The sequence below is a fragment of the Melanotaenia boesemani genome, chromosome 20 (genome assembly GCF_017639745.1).
Source record: "Melanotaenia boesemani isolate fMelBoe1 chromosome 20, fMelBoe1.pri, whole genome shotgun sequence".
NCBI classification, from domain to species: domain Eukaryota; kingdom Metazoa; phylum Chordata; class Actinopteri; order Atheriniformes; family Melanotaeniidae; genus Melanotaenia; species Melanotaenia boesemani.
The window spans coordinates 18,071,876-18,084,915 of NC_055701.1; the positions used below are offsets into that span (position 1 = coordinate 18,071,876).

A 13,040-nucleotide genomic window follows, 5' to 3' on the forward strand; every position below is an offset into this window, starting at 1 on the left:
ATTTGTTGTGCACGTATTTTGAAGATGTTATAAAAACAAATAGCCTACTTTGTTGACAAAATGCACTTGGGGGGTTGATTTAGTGGCATCAAGACCTTTTTGTTTGAGAAACATTAGGAATAAAATTCCTTTACATCACCAAAGTAACTTTTTACACACATGAACTGGTGCTTACAGCTGCTGAACCCTGTATTGGGTCCGGCGTGCTTATATCAAGTGTTCAAACCTGATGGGTTTTACAAAACACAGTTTTTGTAGCTGCATTTTGCCTCCGGTCGCATCTGTTATCGATCCAATTTTAAAACTCACTCAACAAACACTTTAAAAAGATACTGGAGGCTTGATACATAGGGTGCCAGCCGTTCAACTCTTCGAAGATTCACTTCAGAAGCACAAAAGTGCCTTAAAGTTCAGTTTAAATCAAAGTACTAATTTATCAAATAATTTGATAATCTAGCTGAAATGAAAGGCTTAACAAATTTCCATGTTTTACCTTTTTACTCATGTCATATTTTTAAAAATCAGGTATACAGAATACAACATGCGGACATCACTGATGTACTTAGAGAATGTGGATTTTTTTTTAAATATATGTATATGCAAAAAATGCACCATTGAACAATATTGTCACATTTAGTGGATTGTTACCAATTTTCAAACATTTCCAGGGTCCCTCCTCTTGGAAGTAGCGTTCATGAAATGCTTCTCTTTCATTTCAAACTCCAGAGTCCTCAAAATAAGAAAAGTTTATGCCAAAATTTTTAATTCACTTCTTTATTGGAGCCCTTTCTGTGTCCGGTCTGCACTGACGTACTGAAAACAAACCACATGAACTGTTTCCCTATTCCCTATTATAAACTTCCCCGTCCCAGACTCTTGACATAAGTCAACATAGAAACATGCAGTTATCCTTTATAAGTACGATAGCGTTGAGCCTTTAATTAACTATTGAAATTTGCACTGCATACTCACATTAGAGTAGATTGTTATGTCATCAAGTATGGCTTGTCTATTGTCATGCCGAGAGAAAGGAAAGATTTCTGTAAAAACAACAGAAGTAAACTCAAAGGACAACTTTCTAAAACAACTAATACATACATACACACATAAATACATACATTCATAACGCCATACATCAGCAGACTTTGAAAAGATTTATCAGCTCACACCAGCTCACATCTAAAGATAAGTGTTTATAGTTTTTAGTCACAGCCTGCTTCAACACACACCACACGGTTAACTGTCCAAATAAACAACAAACAACCAGTTTAAGCACACATCACCATGACGATGTGGATCTGGAATTTCCACAGTAAGAGGGAAAAAAAATATTTACTTAAAAAAATATTTTATATATATAACAACAAAAACCACAACAACAACAACAAAAGCCTTGGAAATGGATTAGCTGCATGCATGACACTAGGGTCAGGACACTAATTGGCAAAAATAGTGATGATGTTGGCAATAATTATAATAATAACAGAGCTATAAATAATCCCTATAGTGACTAACAAAATATTATCATGATATGCTATCTAAGAATATTATGACATTAAAAGATACTGTTTAAGTAATAATTTGAACTTGAATTTACTACTAGTAGACAAAATATTTCTTGGACGTGCGCTCCATTCATACATTAATCTAAATAAAACTGTTATTTAAATAAAATGGCTTTTTACAGTAGGTAATATGAAATAATTAGCCACAGCATGTCTAATTATTGTTTTTTTTTTAATACAAATTATTATGTTTACCTTTGGTAAATTCTAAATTGTGATATTGTTTAAAATATATCTGAGCTACAACTATGTTCCTAAAAAATACTAACAGTGAATCAAGTAATCTATCTTTAACAAATAACCAATTAAAATTCCAAGGCATTAGAGCAACTTTTAAATAGATGAGATAACACTACTAATTTTAGCATTCATTTTGTTGCTATGTGTATTCCAACGTCAACAGTCTGTCATCAGTAACTATGCCCAGAAATTTAGCCCCACTTACCTGCTGAAGAGACAGACCATCAATCTTCAGATTCAATTTGGGTTAAAATGAGAAGAACCAAGAACCATGCAGATTGTTTTTGTTACATTATAAACCTGCTACCCATGTAGATGCTGATACCAGCAGTTAGTTGTTTTTCCTTAAATGTAAATTAACTTTTGTTTTAGTACATCTGAGCATTTTCTTTGTGCAGCTAATGGTTTAGCTTTCAGAAAATCAAGGCTGAAAACAATGCAAATGGCTTAGATGGAAGTTAATTATGGAAGGAACAACAATTTTACACCTAAGCAATGAATTTGAGAGATAATGTTATTTCCCATTGTTTCCTATTAAATTCTGCAGCACAAGTAAAGTTCTCTAGGAATGTGTGACATGATCAGATTATGTGTAAAGACAGCAGACATGTATCCAGACTGGATCACGTTTTTATTATCTTTTTATTTATTTCTTTTTCTTCATTTTTATTGACTCCAATCAGTGGATCATTAACAGGCTTGTTCAGAATTTGACAACAAGGTGTTGGAGTTCATTTTAATCAGTTGTGTTGCAGGAAAACACCTAAAACCTGCAGGACAGTAGCATCATAACTTGCTGATGTGATCCTACACAAGCGAAATGTGACTAGAATTAAGAACTGAAATTAGGAAATGGAAAAATGCAAATTAAGTCTACAGTCTAACCCCCCCCCCCAAAACTTCAAATGGAGAGGAAAAAACATGGTTAGATTTTTTTTTACTTTTTCAACTTCAGCTTGCTAATGAGTATTGTCAGAAATACGAGATGTTTGCACAATATTCTTAAAAAAACACTGGCACGGTAAAAATGTAAATGTCCATGGCTGAGAAAAGAATACCTATGCCATTACTCATGCCAAAACACAAGTACAGAGCTTACTATCCTGCATCGGCTGTCTTTGATCTAAACAAAAGACTTGTCAAAACTCTCATTATTTATCATAATTCTAGTGTAGCAAAGGAGATGAGTCCACAGAATGCAGGACACCAATGCAGTGATGATCCATATGTATTTAGGACTGCATTCATTTGTGAAGCAGCTTATGCAAATGAGCGTAGCTGAATGCACAGCCATGGGACATAAATTCTTAATTTAGAACAAGCCACATTTGTCTCTTTTGTTAAAAAGTATTCAAAACTTAGACATGAAAAAGTAAAAAACTAAAGTTCTTATTTAAAAGAGGAAGACTGGGATCATTTTGTAAATCTTTACCATGAGTTTGTGTGACATCTACTGAACAGACTGTCCCTTGGGGCAGACAGGTGAAATGTGACATACTGCCTGTCTACCTGTTGTGTGGTTTGGATATAAAAAAAAAGGGAGCGAGAGAGAGAAGATGAAAGGTATGGAGACAGTGTCCCAGGGTGCAGAGACATGGCTCTTGCTTTTTCATTTACTCGCTCTGCAGCCTAAATTAAATTGGACAGCTGATCCTCCAGAGGGAGCAGTTCCAAGGTTTGATTTAACATTATATAAAAAGCAGCGACATTAATTATCCTGCTGGATATGACCTTCACTTTGACGTGCACATGTGGACACCTCACACATGTAGATGCTTGCACACAAACACACACACATACACGATCTAACACCAAAAATTAGTCATATCCCTATGAGGACAGGCCAAAACGTCCTGGCTAAACTGTCCCCGCAAGAATAACTAAACCTACCCTGTAACACCCTCACACATGCTGCCCATAGCGCCTGTTCATCTGTCAAGAAGGTGACATCTTTGGATGAATTATGGGAGATGGTTGTCATCTTCTCTGGGGTCACATACGAAATGGCGAACTCAGGCTGTGGGCCCCCCTCTCCTCACACTATCACACGTCAGCCATTTTAGAGGTTGAAAGCCTCAACAGGGGACCAAAACGACCTCAATTAAACCTCCATTAATATTAATACATTTTGTCGTTTCACGTGAGTTGCTGCTAATTAAATGTGTCCCTGGCTGTATAATAGGGGTCTGTCGAGGTCTCTTACATGAAGCTAATTTATAGCACATTACAGGAACCAAACATTGGGCTGGTCCGAGCTTAAGCGTTACATGCAGATGGAGAAGACGGCACTTTTGTTTACCTTGCTGTTTTTAACACACATGCACAGAAACATATCCTTTCTTTAATTGAATGACTCAATTTTTATGCAGTGCAACATTTTTATTTCTGTGGTCTTGTGTGTGCATGTGTATAAGAGGAATATGTCATCCTTTTAACAACCTTAGATTTCCTGTTTGGCCCACAACTTACGGTTGGTATCACACTACATTTCTCCAACATCATCATTTATCAGACTTTTATGTTGAGGTTAATAAGTTTGCAACATATCAGCTCTTTTATGAGCCCCTGGCTGTAGCTCCACACTTTTACTCATACAAACATAATGCAGACATATTTTTGACCATAATAGGATTGAGAGGACTGAGGGGTGGGGGGATTTCTCAGATTGAGCTCCTACTGGTGTTAGCCGACAGAGTGCTGCTGGGTGGTTGCATTCTTGTGTTCAATTCTATAATATCACCGAGGATGATTTGGTGGTGACCTGGAAGATTAGCCTAACCCTGAGGGGAAGGTCAGATAACAGTCCCAGATGTCCAATCTAATCATATTTATTGTACAATACAAAGAAATATGTGCTCTGCTGCAACGAGCTGCACTCTCTCATTGCCCTCTGCATTTACTGAATGACAAAACCGGGTACTGAAACAAACTGTTTGTGTATTGAAATTCATCCACATTATGTTTTTGATGATGAGGGTTTAAGCCATGCCATCTGCTGGAAATGACTCAACCAGAAACAAAAGGTTAAACTCTATCTTGACCGGTGCCAGAGCCAACAAGGCAATCCTCCAGAACTACAATAGCTGTTCTCTGATGCATGTAGGGAAGGCACTCAATATGACCTTATCTGCAGAATTCCATGCTGAAAAAAAACCATAATAATGCTAGGGCTCCTTTGTTTGCATGAAATGAGCATGGGACCAGCAAAGAGGGGGCTGCAGCTAGTTTGACCCCCGTAATAATGGACTGCATCCAGAGCCTGTACAATCATTCAGAGCTCGATTCCCACTGCAGGAGCTAATGAACACTTTCTCTCCAACACTCACATCTACATGTTCAGCCCAACAAAAGCTGCCCGGCCCTCTGCATAAACTGAGTCATCATTGTCCGTTTAGTCCAGCTGCACTTGAAATGACAGGGACTCAGAGTTACGGGGAGGATTAAAGACTGTGTTCAGTCTAATACGCAGTTTCCCAGCTGCCAGAGAAGCTGCACAGCTCTTCTTTTTTAAAAAACCCTGCTTCCCTCCTTTCCATCTCGTTGTCTGTTCATATGTCAGACACAAAAAAACGTTCCTTTTTCTTCCCTACACAAAGACCCACTTTGATTCCCAATTTCCTCGCATTCTTGCTCCTCTTTGTGCCGTCTGCCAGCTTTCATCTCCCTCCAGCCAATTGCCTTGACCGTCACTGTCCAGGCAAATTATTTTTCCGCCCTGCCTTGAGGGGTCAGAGTTGAAGTTACTAGTGTGTTGATCAGACAGGGTGAAGGTCTGCGCTCTGCATACAAGGGCAGGGGATTATATTTATACCAGTTTGCCATTGTCAAACCTCTACCTGCCACAGCAGAGGAAGATGCATACAGTATTTGTGTGCATGTAAGCGTATTCAGCAGGCCCAGAGTGTCTGCAGATTGAATTAGGCTGTAGATCACTGCTGACAGGTCTGTGGCTGTCATTAGAAGAGAAACAGGCTGTTTTATGGGGTCATGCTCTTGTGGTTTATGTGGGCGAGTGGTAGAAATGTCCTCAGGTTACAGACTGGCCCATGAATGGAAGTGAGGAAACCTGAGGGGCAAAGCTTCCAAATAAACTGTCACAACAATCAGAGAGTGCAACTTTAATGAATATGTGGCTGGTTTTCTAGTTAAGTAAATCAAATGTAATTCCCATCACTGGATAGCATCATGAACGACAAGCAATAACAACAACACAGTCAGGTTTGTAAAAATGAAATATTTTAATTGGTAGTTTGATGATTCATTTTTGCAATCAAAGGAAACAAACCCATAAAGATGCATACAGAAGGAGGCAGAGATGGACTGCACGCCAATTCAAAAAAACAAATCTATCATACTCTGTTTAACAGTTTAAAAAAACAAAAACAAAAAAAGGATGATGCTGAACACCTGGGTTGCTTAATTGTCACAAAGGAAATGCTGTTAAGACATCAGATATACATAGTGATGAAACTTAATATTTGGGTTGACCTTTACAGCGTCAGCTTCTGGAATCAAGTCAGTGAAATATATTTTTTTAAGGGCTGCTTCAAGTCTGATTATCACTTGAAACTGGAACGCTGAAAATAACCCTCCAGAGATGGAGAATGGGTTTTTATTTTGCTCTACAACCACAAATGCAGAGCCAAGTGTTGGTTTGGAGCCCAAAGACAGACTAGTGCAAGTCTGACTGAGAAAGAAGTCATGGGTCAATGACATGAAGCTGCAGTGTTTTCAAGTCTCCACTTTCAAAAATACAATGGAGGGGGAAGCTGATTTAAAAAGAGAAGATCTCTCTTCCCATATCCATGTATCTGCATCTATTGCTACACAAAAAGAAGCATAATGACTCTGGAGGAGTCCCAATACCGTTAATCATCCCCTTTGTTCTTCTCTCCTTCCCATTATACATCATTCCTGATTTGAAAGAAGTTGATCACAGGATAACGGGAGGACCCAGTGTGATTAGCTGAAATTTAACAACAAAATGGTGGGCAAACCATTTAGACTTTTAACAGGATGCATCCTGTTTTCTGAACACCGAGGAAGCAAGCTGTCTGCATGCATCATGTGATGACACAACCTGGGCTACATTCATTTTAAATTATATCGCAGTGTGGCACATCTTCTTCTTGTCCCACTTTTACATTCTATTCCCCACTTTTTCACTAGATTTTCTGTTTTTATTGCTCTGCTTGGAGAAACCGATGGGGGATTTTAATCCAATTCAAATCCAGTACTGAACCTGAATCCTTTCAAATCCCTTATTGCATCCAATCTGGTTTAGTTTTACAACATTTGCATGTACCTAATGAAATATCGAAGATCTTTTGCTTTTTATTCACAATCTGCAAATACAGCTTAAAACATTAATGCTAACATATAAAATCTTTATTAAAACTATGACAATAAAATGTGTAGCTTACTTCTCAGTGTTTTTATGAGCAGATCCTTATGGCTGAAAGTTATTTGTGCCATTTGTTTAGCAAACAATCACTGGCAGACTGCAGACAAATGCCATAAGATCCATCTTAGCTGTATGGATTCAACACAGATTACGTACAGCTGACAATTTGCTGCAGTCATTGCCCCTCATCTATGACTTCAACACCCTGAAAATGACTCTGTGATTCACTCAAACAGTTTTTCCAACACAAACTATGTGTGGAAATCAAATTTTTTAATTTATTGACCTGTTATCCAGAAACAGGTTTTGCGTGCATATATATATATATATATATATATATATATATATATATATATAGCATTGTGTAAAATGTTTACCAGGGGCAGGGCCAGCTGCCCAAGCTGTTGGCACAATTTGTGGAACTGCTTTGGCTTTGCCCCATGCAGACATTTATCTGTCCAGGTAAACAAGCTCAACCCTGTGGGATCACAAAAAAAAATCCCTTTTAAGATATGACCAGCAGCTGGATAACAAACCTAAAAAAAAAAAAAAAAAAAATCCCCTCAAGGTTTGCATATGGAGTGTTGCATGAACAAATCAAAGAGTGATTTGCCGAGGTCACAAATGGACTTAAAAATGGAGTCTACTAGATTTTCGGACATGTACATCATTATTTTAACTGTAAAAACACAGTCCTTGTAAATACTCATGTCATGGGAAGGAGACAAGAAAATGGAGAAAGCAAAGTAAGAACATGACAGGGAGTATTACGGGCTTGCATCACTGTGATGGTCACACTGCTGTGCCATGCTCCATCACCCCCCAAAAAAATAAAATAAAATAAAATAAATGGCAAAGTCATTGGTCATGAAACCAGTCATTCACACAACTCAGACATCCTCAGTCAGTCAGGCACAATATTTACAAAGGCATACACTTACACCAGTCAAAGGCATACTTTACATACTATTTACACACTCACACACACACAGACACACTCCCCCACTCATGAGTAGTCAGAGAAATTACTGTAGTATAATGCAGACATAATATCTGGCAATAATTATTTTGACTATGATCCCAGTACATAGAGGCACTGCTACCTCGCCCCCTCCATCCTTCAGGGTAAAACCAACTAATGAACTTCAGGTCACCAGTGCTGTGTGTGCTCTTTTAGAAAGTGGGGTGGAGGTTTGTGTGAAATTGCTGCTTTTACAACGCAGTCGGGGGGGAAAAAAATAAGAGAAGCTAAAAATGCCACCCACTACATTAAGAGCTCACATTGCTATGGTGACCGGTAGTTCCACAGCTCCCATCTCAAGCATTTGTCTGAGTTAAGGCTTCCAAAGCGCTTGCCGCTCACGCTGCACAGTTCCTGGCAACAGCCTACAGCAGAGCGCCCTCCCTTTCCCTGCCTTTGATTTCTCACACCTATGTGAGATGCAGCTCAGTAATTGGCTGTCAGTCTCTGTAGGACTGAACCCCCCCCCCTTCCAAAAGAAAAGGAGAAAGAAGGAAAAATAATGAACTGTTAAGCGACATGAGCTTTGGGAACCTTTAACAGAAAAAAAAACCAGGCAACCCTCCCCCCTCCAAGAAGCAAGGCATCAGTAATGGCTATGGTCCTTGTTCATAAATCCAATCCCTAAGATTTTGACTTATAAAACAATTAAAAATAAAGGAATCACTTTTCTTTAGGCAGCAATGTTGGTCTCAGTGATATTACAATTCTGCTTTTAAAAAAGCATGAACATAAAAGGAAAATACTAATTAAATCATCATCACAAATGAGAATTAAGAGTATTTCAGGACCAAAGCGTGTTCATAGATGAAATGGCTGATTTATGTAAGCACAAAGCTTTTATTACACAACAGAGTCCAACTTTTGTCCATGTTCCTTTTTTTTCCCTCCCCTGATACAGTCTTGCATTTGTCCCATTATTTTCTTTGTTAGGCTTAGCCATCAGCACACTTTCACAGCCTCTCTAGTCCCCTTGAAACTGGAGCATCCAGGAGGCTGTCTGGTCCTTTTGCAAGAATGAGTAGGAATTCAGAGACTTCAATTTTTCTCATGCTCCACATCAGGCCATAGAGAATGCGAGGAATACAGGAGAGTAAGCGGAGACGGGAGAGTTGGATCAAATATTCGGTCGTTTGCAACTTGGAAAAATGATCTCCCGTCTGCTTAGGATTTAATGATGATGGGAGAGACAAAGGAACGCAAAGAGGGGGGGGGGGGGAAAGGGCAAGCAGGCGGCAATAACAACTGGGTAAACCTCAACAACCAGAGCCGATGCAATCAACCGGGCTCAGGTTGCCATAGCAACCCACTTGGACTCTGATTTCTGCAGCCCAACTGTAGTAAAGTCTGTTTGTCAGTCATTTGGGTTTTGAAGCAGGCGCCACTTTGTGAATGTAACTGTGCGTGTATATGGGCGTGTATTTCACATTACATATTCATGTCTGTTGTTTGTTCTCATTCGGTTGCTACCACCGGTTGATGATCTGGTTCATGTAGTCCTCAGTGGGGAGCCTGCTGCCCACCTCCTCCGTCCTGCCTCCCTCTTCACCCTCCTCCCGCTCCCCTTCCCTGTCCTCCAGTGTTGATATAGAGCTTTGCCTGCCGCTGGAGGGCCACAGGTTGATGCCCAGGTGGTTCTGCTGCATGTGGTTCTTCATGCGCTGCTGCCGCCTCTCCTGCTGTCTGGTGTACTGGTAGCGCTGCTGGAACAAGTCCCTGGCGTAGTCGTAGAGTTCCATGTCCAGCTCGTTTAGCTCTTCTATACGCTGGACCTATCAAAAAGGGAGCAGAAGAAATGTTATCATTTTATGAAATTCAGTCACAAGCATTACCAAAGACCCTGCAGTTTGGGAAAGGCTGGCCTAGAGAACCAGGAGGGAAAATGAAAGATAGTTCACATTTTTTGTCCCATCAGAGCAGGTATCTTCTTCTCATTTCTTTTTCAAAGTAAACAGATTGTTGACATCAAAGCTGTAATTTGTTTGTAGCAAGCATTAAGCAATTTTTTGTCCCATTACTAACTCAACAACACTAAGCATGTTTATCTTTATGGAACACTTTGTCAAAAAATAAATAAGCTGGAAGCTAAAAAGCTAATTCACAGCTGGAACAAACACATAAACAAACACTAAGCCAAAACTGAGGCCTAACTTTAAATATCTCCAGCGTTTCATTAAGGAAAACCAGAGCTAAGTAGACGGGTCAAATTCTCTTCAACATTAGGTTACTTAACCAAATATATGTTCCTTGTCATGCTTTTTCTGCACAACAAGCCTTGTCAAGCCTTTGTTGGATAAAGTAAGAACAAGACACATTCAGTTTTTATCATTCATCTACAAAAAGAAGGTCCTGCTATTATGATTCTCAAGGGAGCTTCTCAGCCACCAATGGCTCTCAAGAGATCTCCAGAACTGTCTGAGCAGACAGGATGACCCATCTTTCGTTGTAAAAAAAAAAACTGTATTTCAGTGCTGCCAGAATGATTGTGGTAAAGCTTTTCTGATGAGTTTGAAAGTTTTCTCTTGTGTGAATTATAATACAACATCTGAAGGAGAATTACAGCAGCGAAGCTTTAAGAAAAAGAAGGAATTAAGGTTGCCTGTCTATGAAGCCAGATCCAGAACCTAAAAACATTATACTGGCTGTACGTGATGGAGAGGTATAAAAATACTTCTAAAGAGCTTCTATAGAGAGATCTGAATGAGTGTGTATTGGCAATGTAGAGTCAACAGACAAGTGATTCACATTTTCTCGTCTAATACGGCTGGCTTTATTGGCATGGATCATCTTCTTTTTGTGAATCCAATATGGAAAGGGAGATGTGTTTAATTAAGAGAATCCCTTTGAAATCTGTGATCGAGTGCAGGATGTCTTTTGTGAGCAATGTACGCGACAACAGAGTGAGGAGACATGTTGCATTGATGTTAGAAAATTAGAGATTTTGATCACCGGCATGAGGGACACCAGCACAAAGCCAGGAGGACAGCACTTCACTCAAGTCATCAGCACAAAGGCCTCATCTATCAGAGAGCTGTCATCAAATCGTTCAGAAGCCAGTTTCAATCAGTAAAGACTCGCAGAAATCCTTAAGCAGCTTCACAGAAGAGTCTTGAGTAAATATTCTTCTCAAAATGTGGTAATATAGTTAAACTCTGTCTTAAATCTAATGAAACTCTAATCTCACATGGTGAAATGATATTTTATATGGATGCTGCTTTTTAAAATCTACACAAAATGTCTCATTCAGAGTTTCCACATGACTCTTCACTATATTAATTTTTCTCTTTTGTGGTATAACCAAAGGTCCACCTTTCCACAGTGTCTGGCAGTTGTGCATATTTTATTTTCTCTTCAAGCAACTGGGTTTGATGAATAAATCACCAGTCTCTGCCACTCTACTGGGGTCTGTTTTTTTCTAAGAAATTGAGCTTAAGAACTCCCACACTGGACCAATCAAAGTGTGAAGAAGACGTTTGAAGCTGCTGTCTTTTAAACAGCTACAGTCATCCCAACTCATTTCACAGCAATATAAGACCAGAGTGTTTATTCCCTGTGTCTATCTGCTCTCATTTTACTGTATTTATCATCTTCTCAAGGATATTTTTTTCATTATTTGTGAAATATTTCTTTCTCGTTTTGAGAAGTCAAGAGTACTATAAATGCTGGGAAAACATTTTTTAATCCTAAAGCAAGCTTGTCATGTACAGTTATGACTGTCAGAATAAATGAGTAAGAACTACATTTCCCTGTGAAATGTAGAGGAATAAATACAGCTTAAAATGGTACAAGCTCCCTAATAGGTACATTAAATCGTTGAATTCCACTACTGACTTTCTAATGCGCCTTTATTGTTTATGCGTTCACTGACCGTAGTGTTGTCCAGGTCCACCCCTGCAGCCCGGGTGGTGTTATACTGCATGAACGGCCGGATGAAACGCAACCTGAAGGTTCGTTCGAAGAGGAACTGGGTTTTTCTCTGGTACTCAGTCAGACCAAAAAAAGCCATGTCTCTCAAGTTCTTCTTGGCTGACTCCAGCAGAAGCTGGGCCCTCTTCTTCTCTGGAACTGTGGACATGTTGTAGCAGCCGACTAAACTCAAGTCAGCCAACATACGGACCTGTGGACAGGGGAAACAAAAGTGGAGGAAATAACGTTTCAATCCCTCCCTTATGTTGAACAGATTGTCTTTGGGTTAGGGTACTGAAATGATTTTTGAACAGGGCCACTGTTCTGCAAGTTTTAGATCAGGTATGTCGAACTCCAGTTGTCGAAGGCCCATGTCTTAGAGATTATTGATGTCTCCCTGCTCCAACACACCTGTATCAACTGAAATGGATCCAACAACTTATTGCCAAGTTCTGCACAATGACAAATTCATTTGAATCACGTGTGTTGCAGCAGGAAAACTTCTAAAACCTGCAGGACAGATGCCCTCAAAGACTGGAGTTTGAGATCCCTGCACTACAATCCCGATATTTAAGACAAAATGTCTTAAAATCTTTAAAAAATGGAGGGGAAAAAAAGCTGAAAATGTGGTTTATCCAGCATCTTTCCTTTAAGAATACAACTCAAGGGGGACTTAAAGAGATAGTACTGATGATTACAATTTTATTTTACCGTGATTAATAGTAATCATATGTTATCGAATTAATCTGAGAAGTTAAAACCAAAAATTTGAGAATGAAAAAGGGAAAGTGTTTTAACCCTAATCTTTATGTCTTGTAATTATATATGAATCTTACTCCAAAACAAGACATCGATTCATCAAAGAGCATATTCAGCACCTGCTGCAACTCAGTAAAGAAACAGG

At 39.1% G+C, this 13,040-nt stretch overlaps 1 protein-coding gene across 1 annotated transcript in view; it reads right to left on the reverse strand.

Annotated features, from left to right (window-relative positions):
* Window positions 1-7,769: 7,769 nt before the first annotated feature.
* The window catches only part of hs6st1a (heparan sulfate 6-O-sulfotransferase 1a), a 53,774-nt gene continuing 48,503 nt past the window's right edge, over window positions 7,770-13,040 (reverse strand). Inside the window, exons 3-4 of the mRNA XM_041971197.1 lie at window positions 12,099-12,347; window positions 7,770-10,002 (exon numbers count right to left, since the gene is read on the reverse strand). Of these exons, the coding sequence (XP_041827131.1) occupies window positions 9,697-10,002; window positions 12,099-12,347 (555 nt within the window). The 3' untranslated portion in view covers window positions 7,770-9,696. The remainder of the gene's footprint in view (window positions 10,003-12,098; window positions 12,348-13,040) is intronic.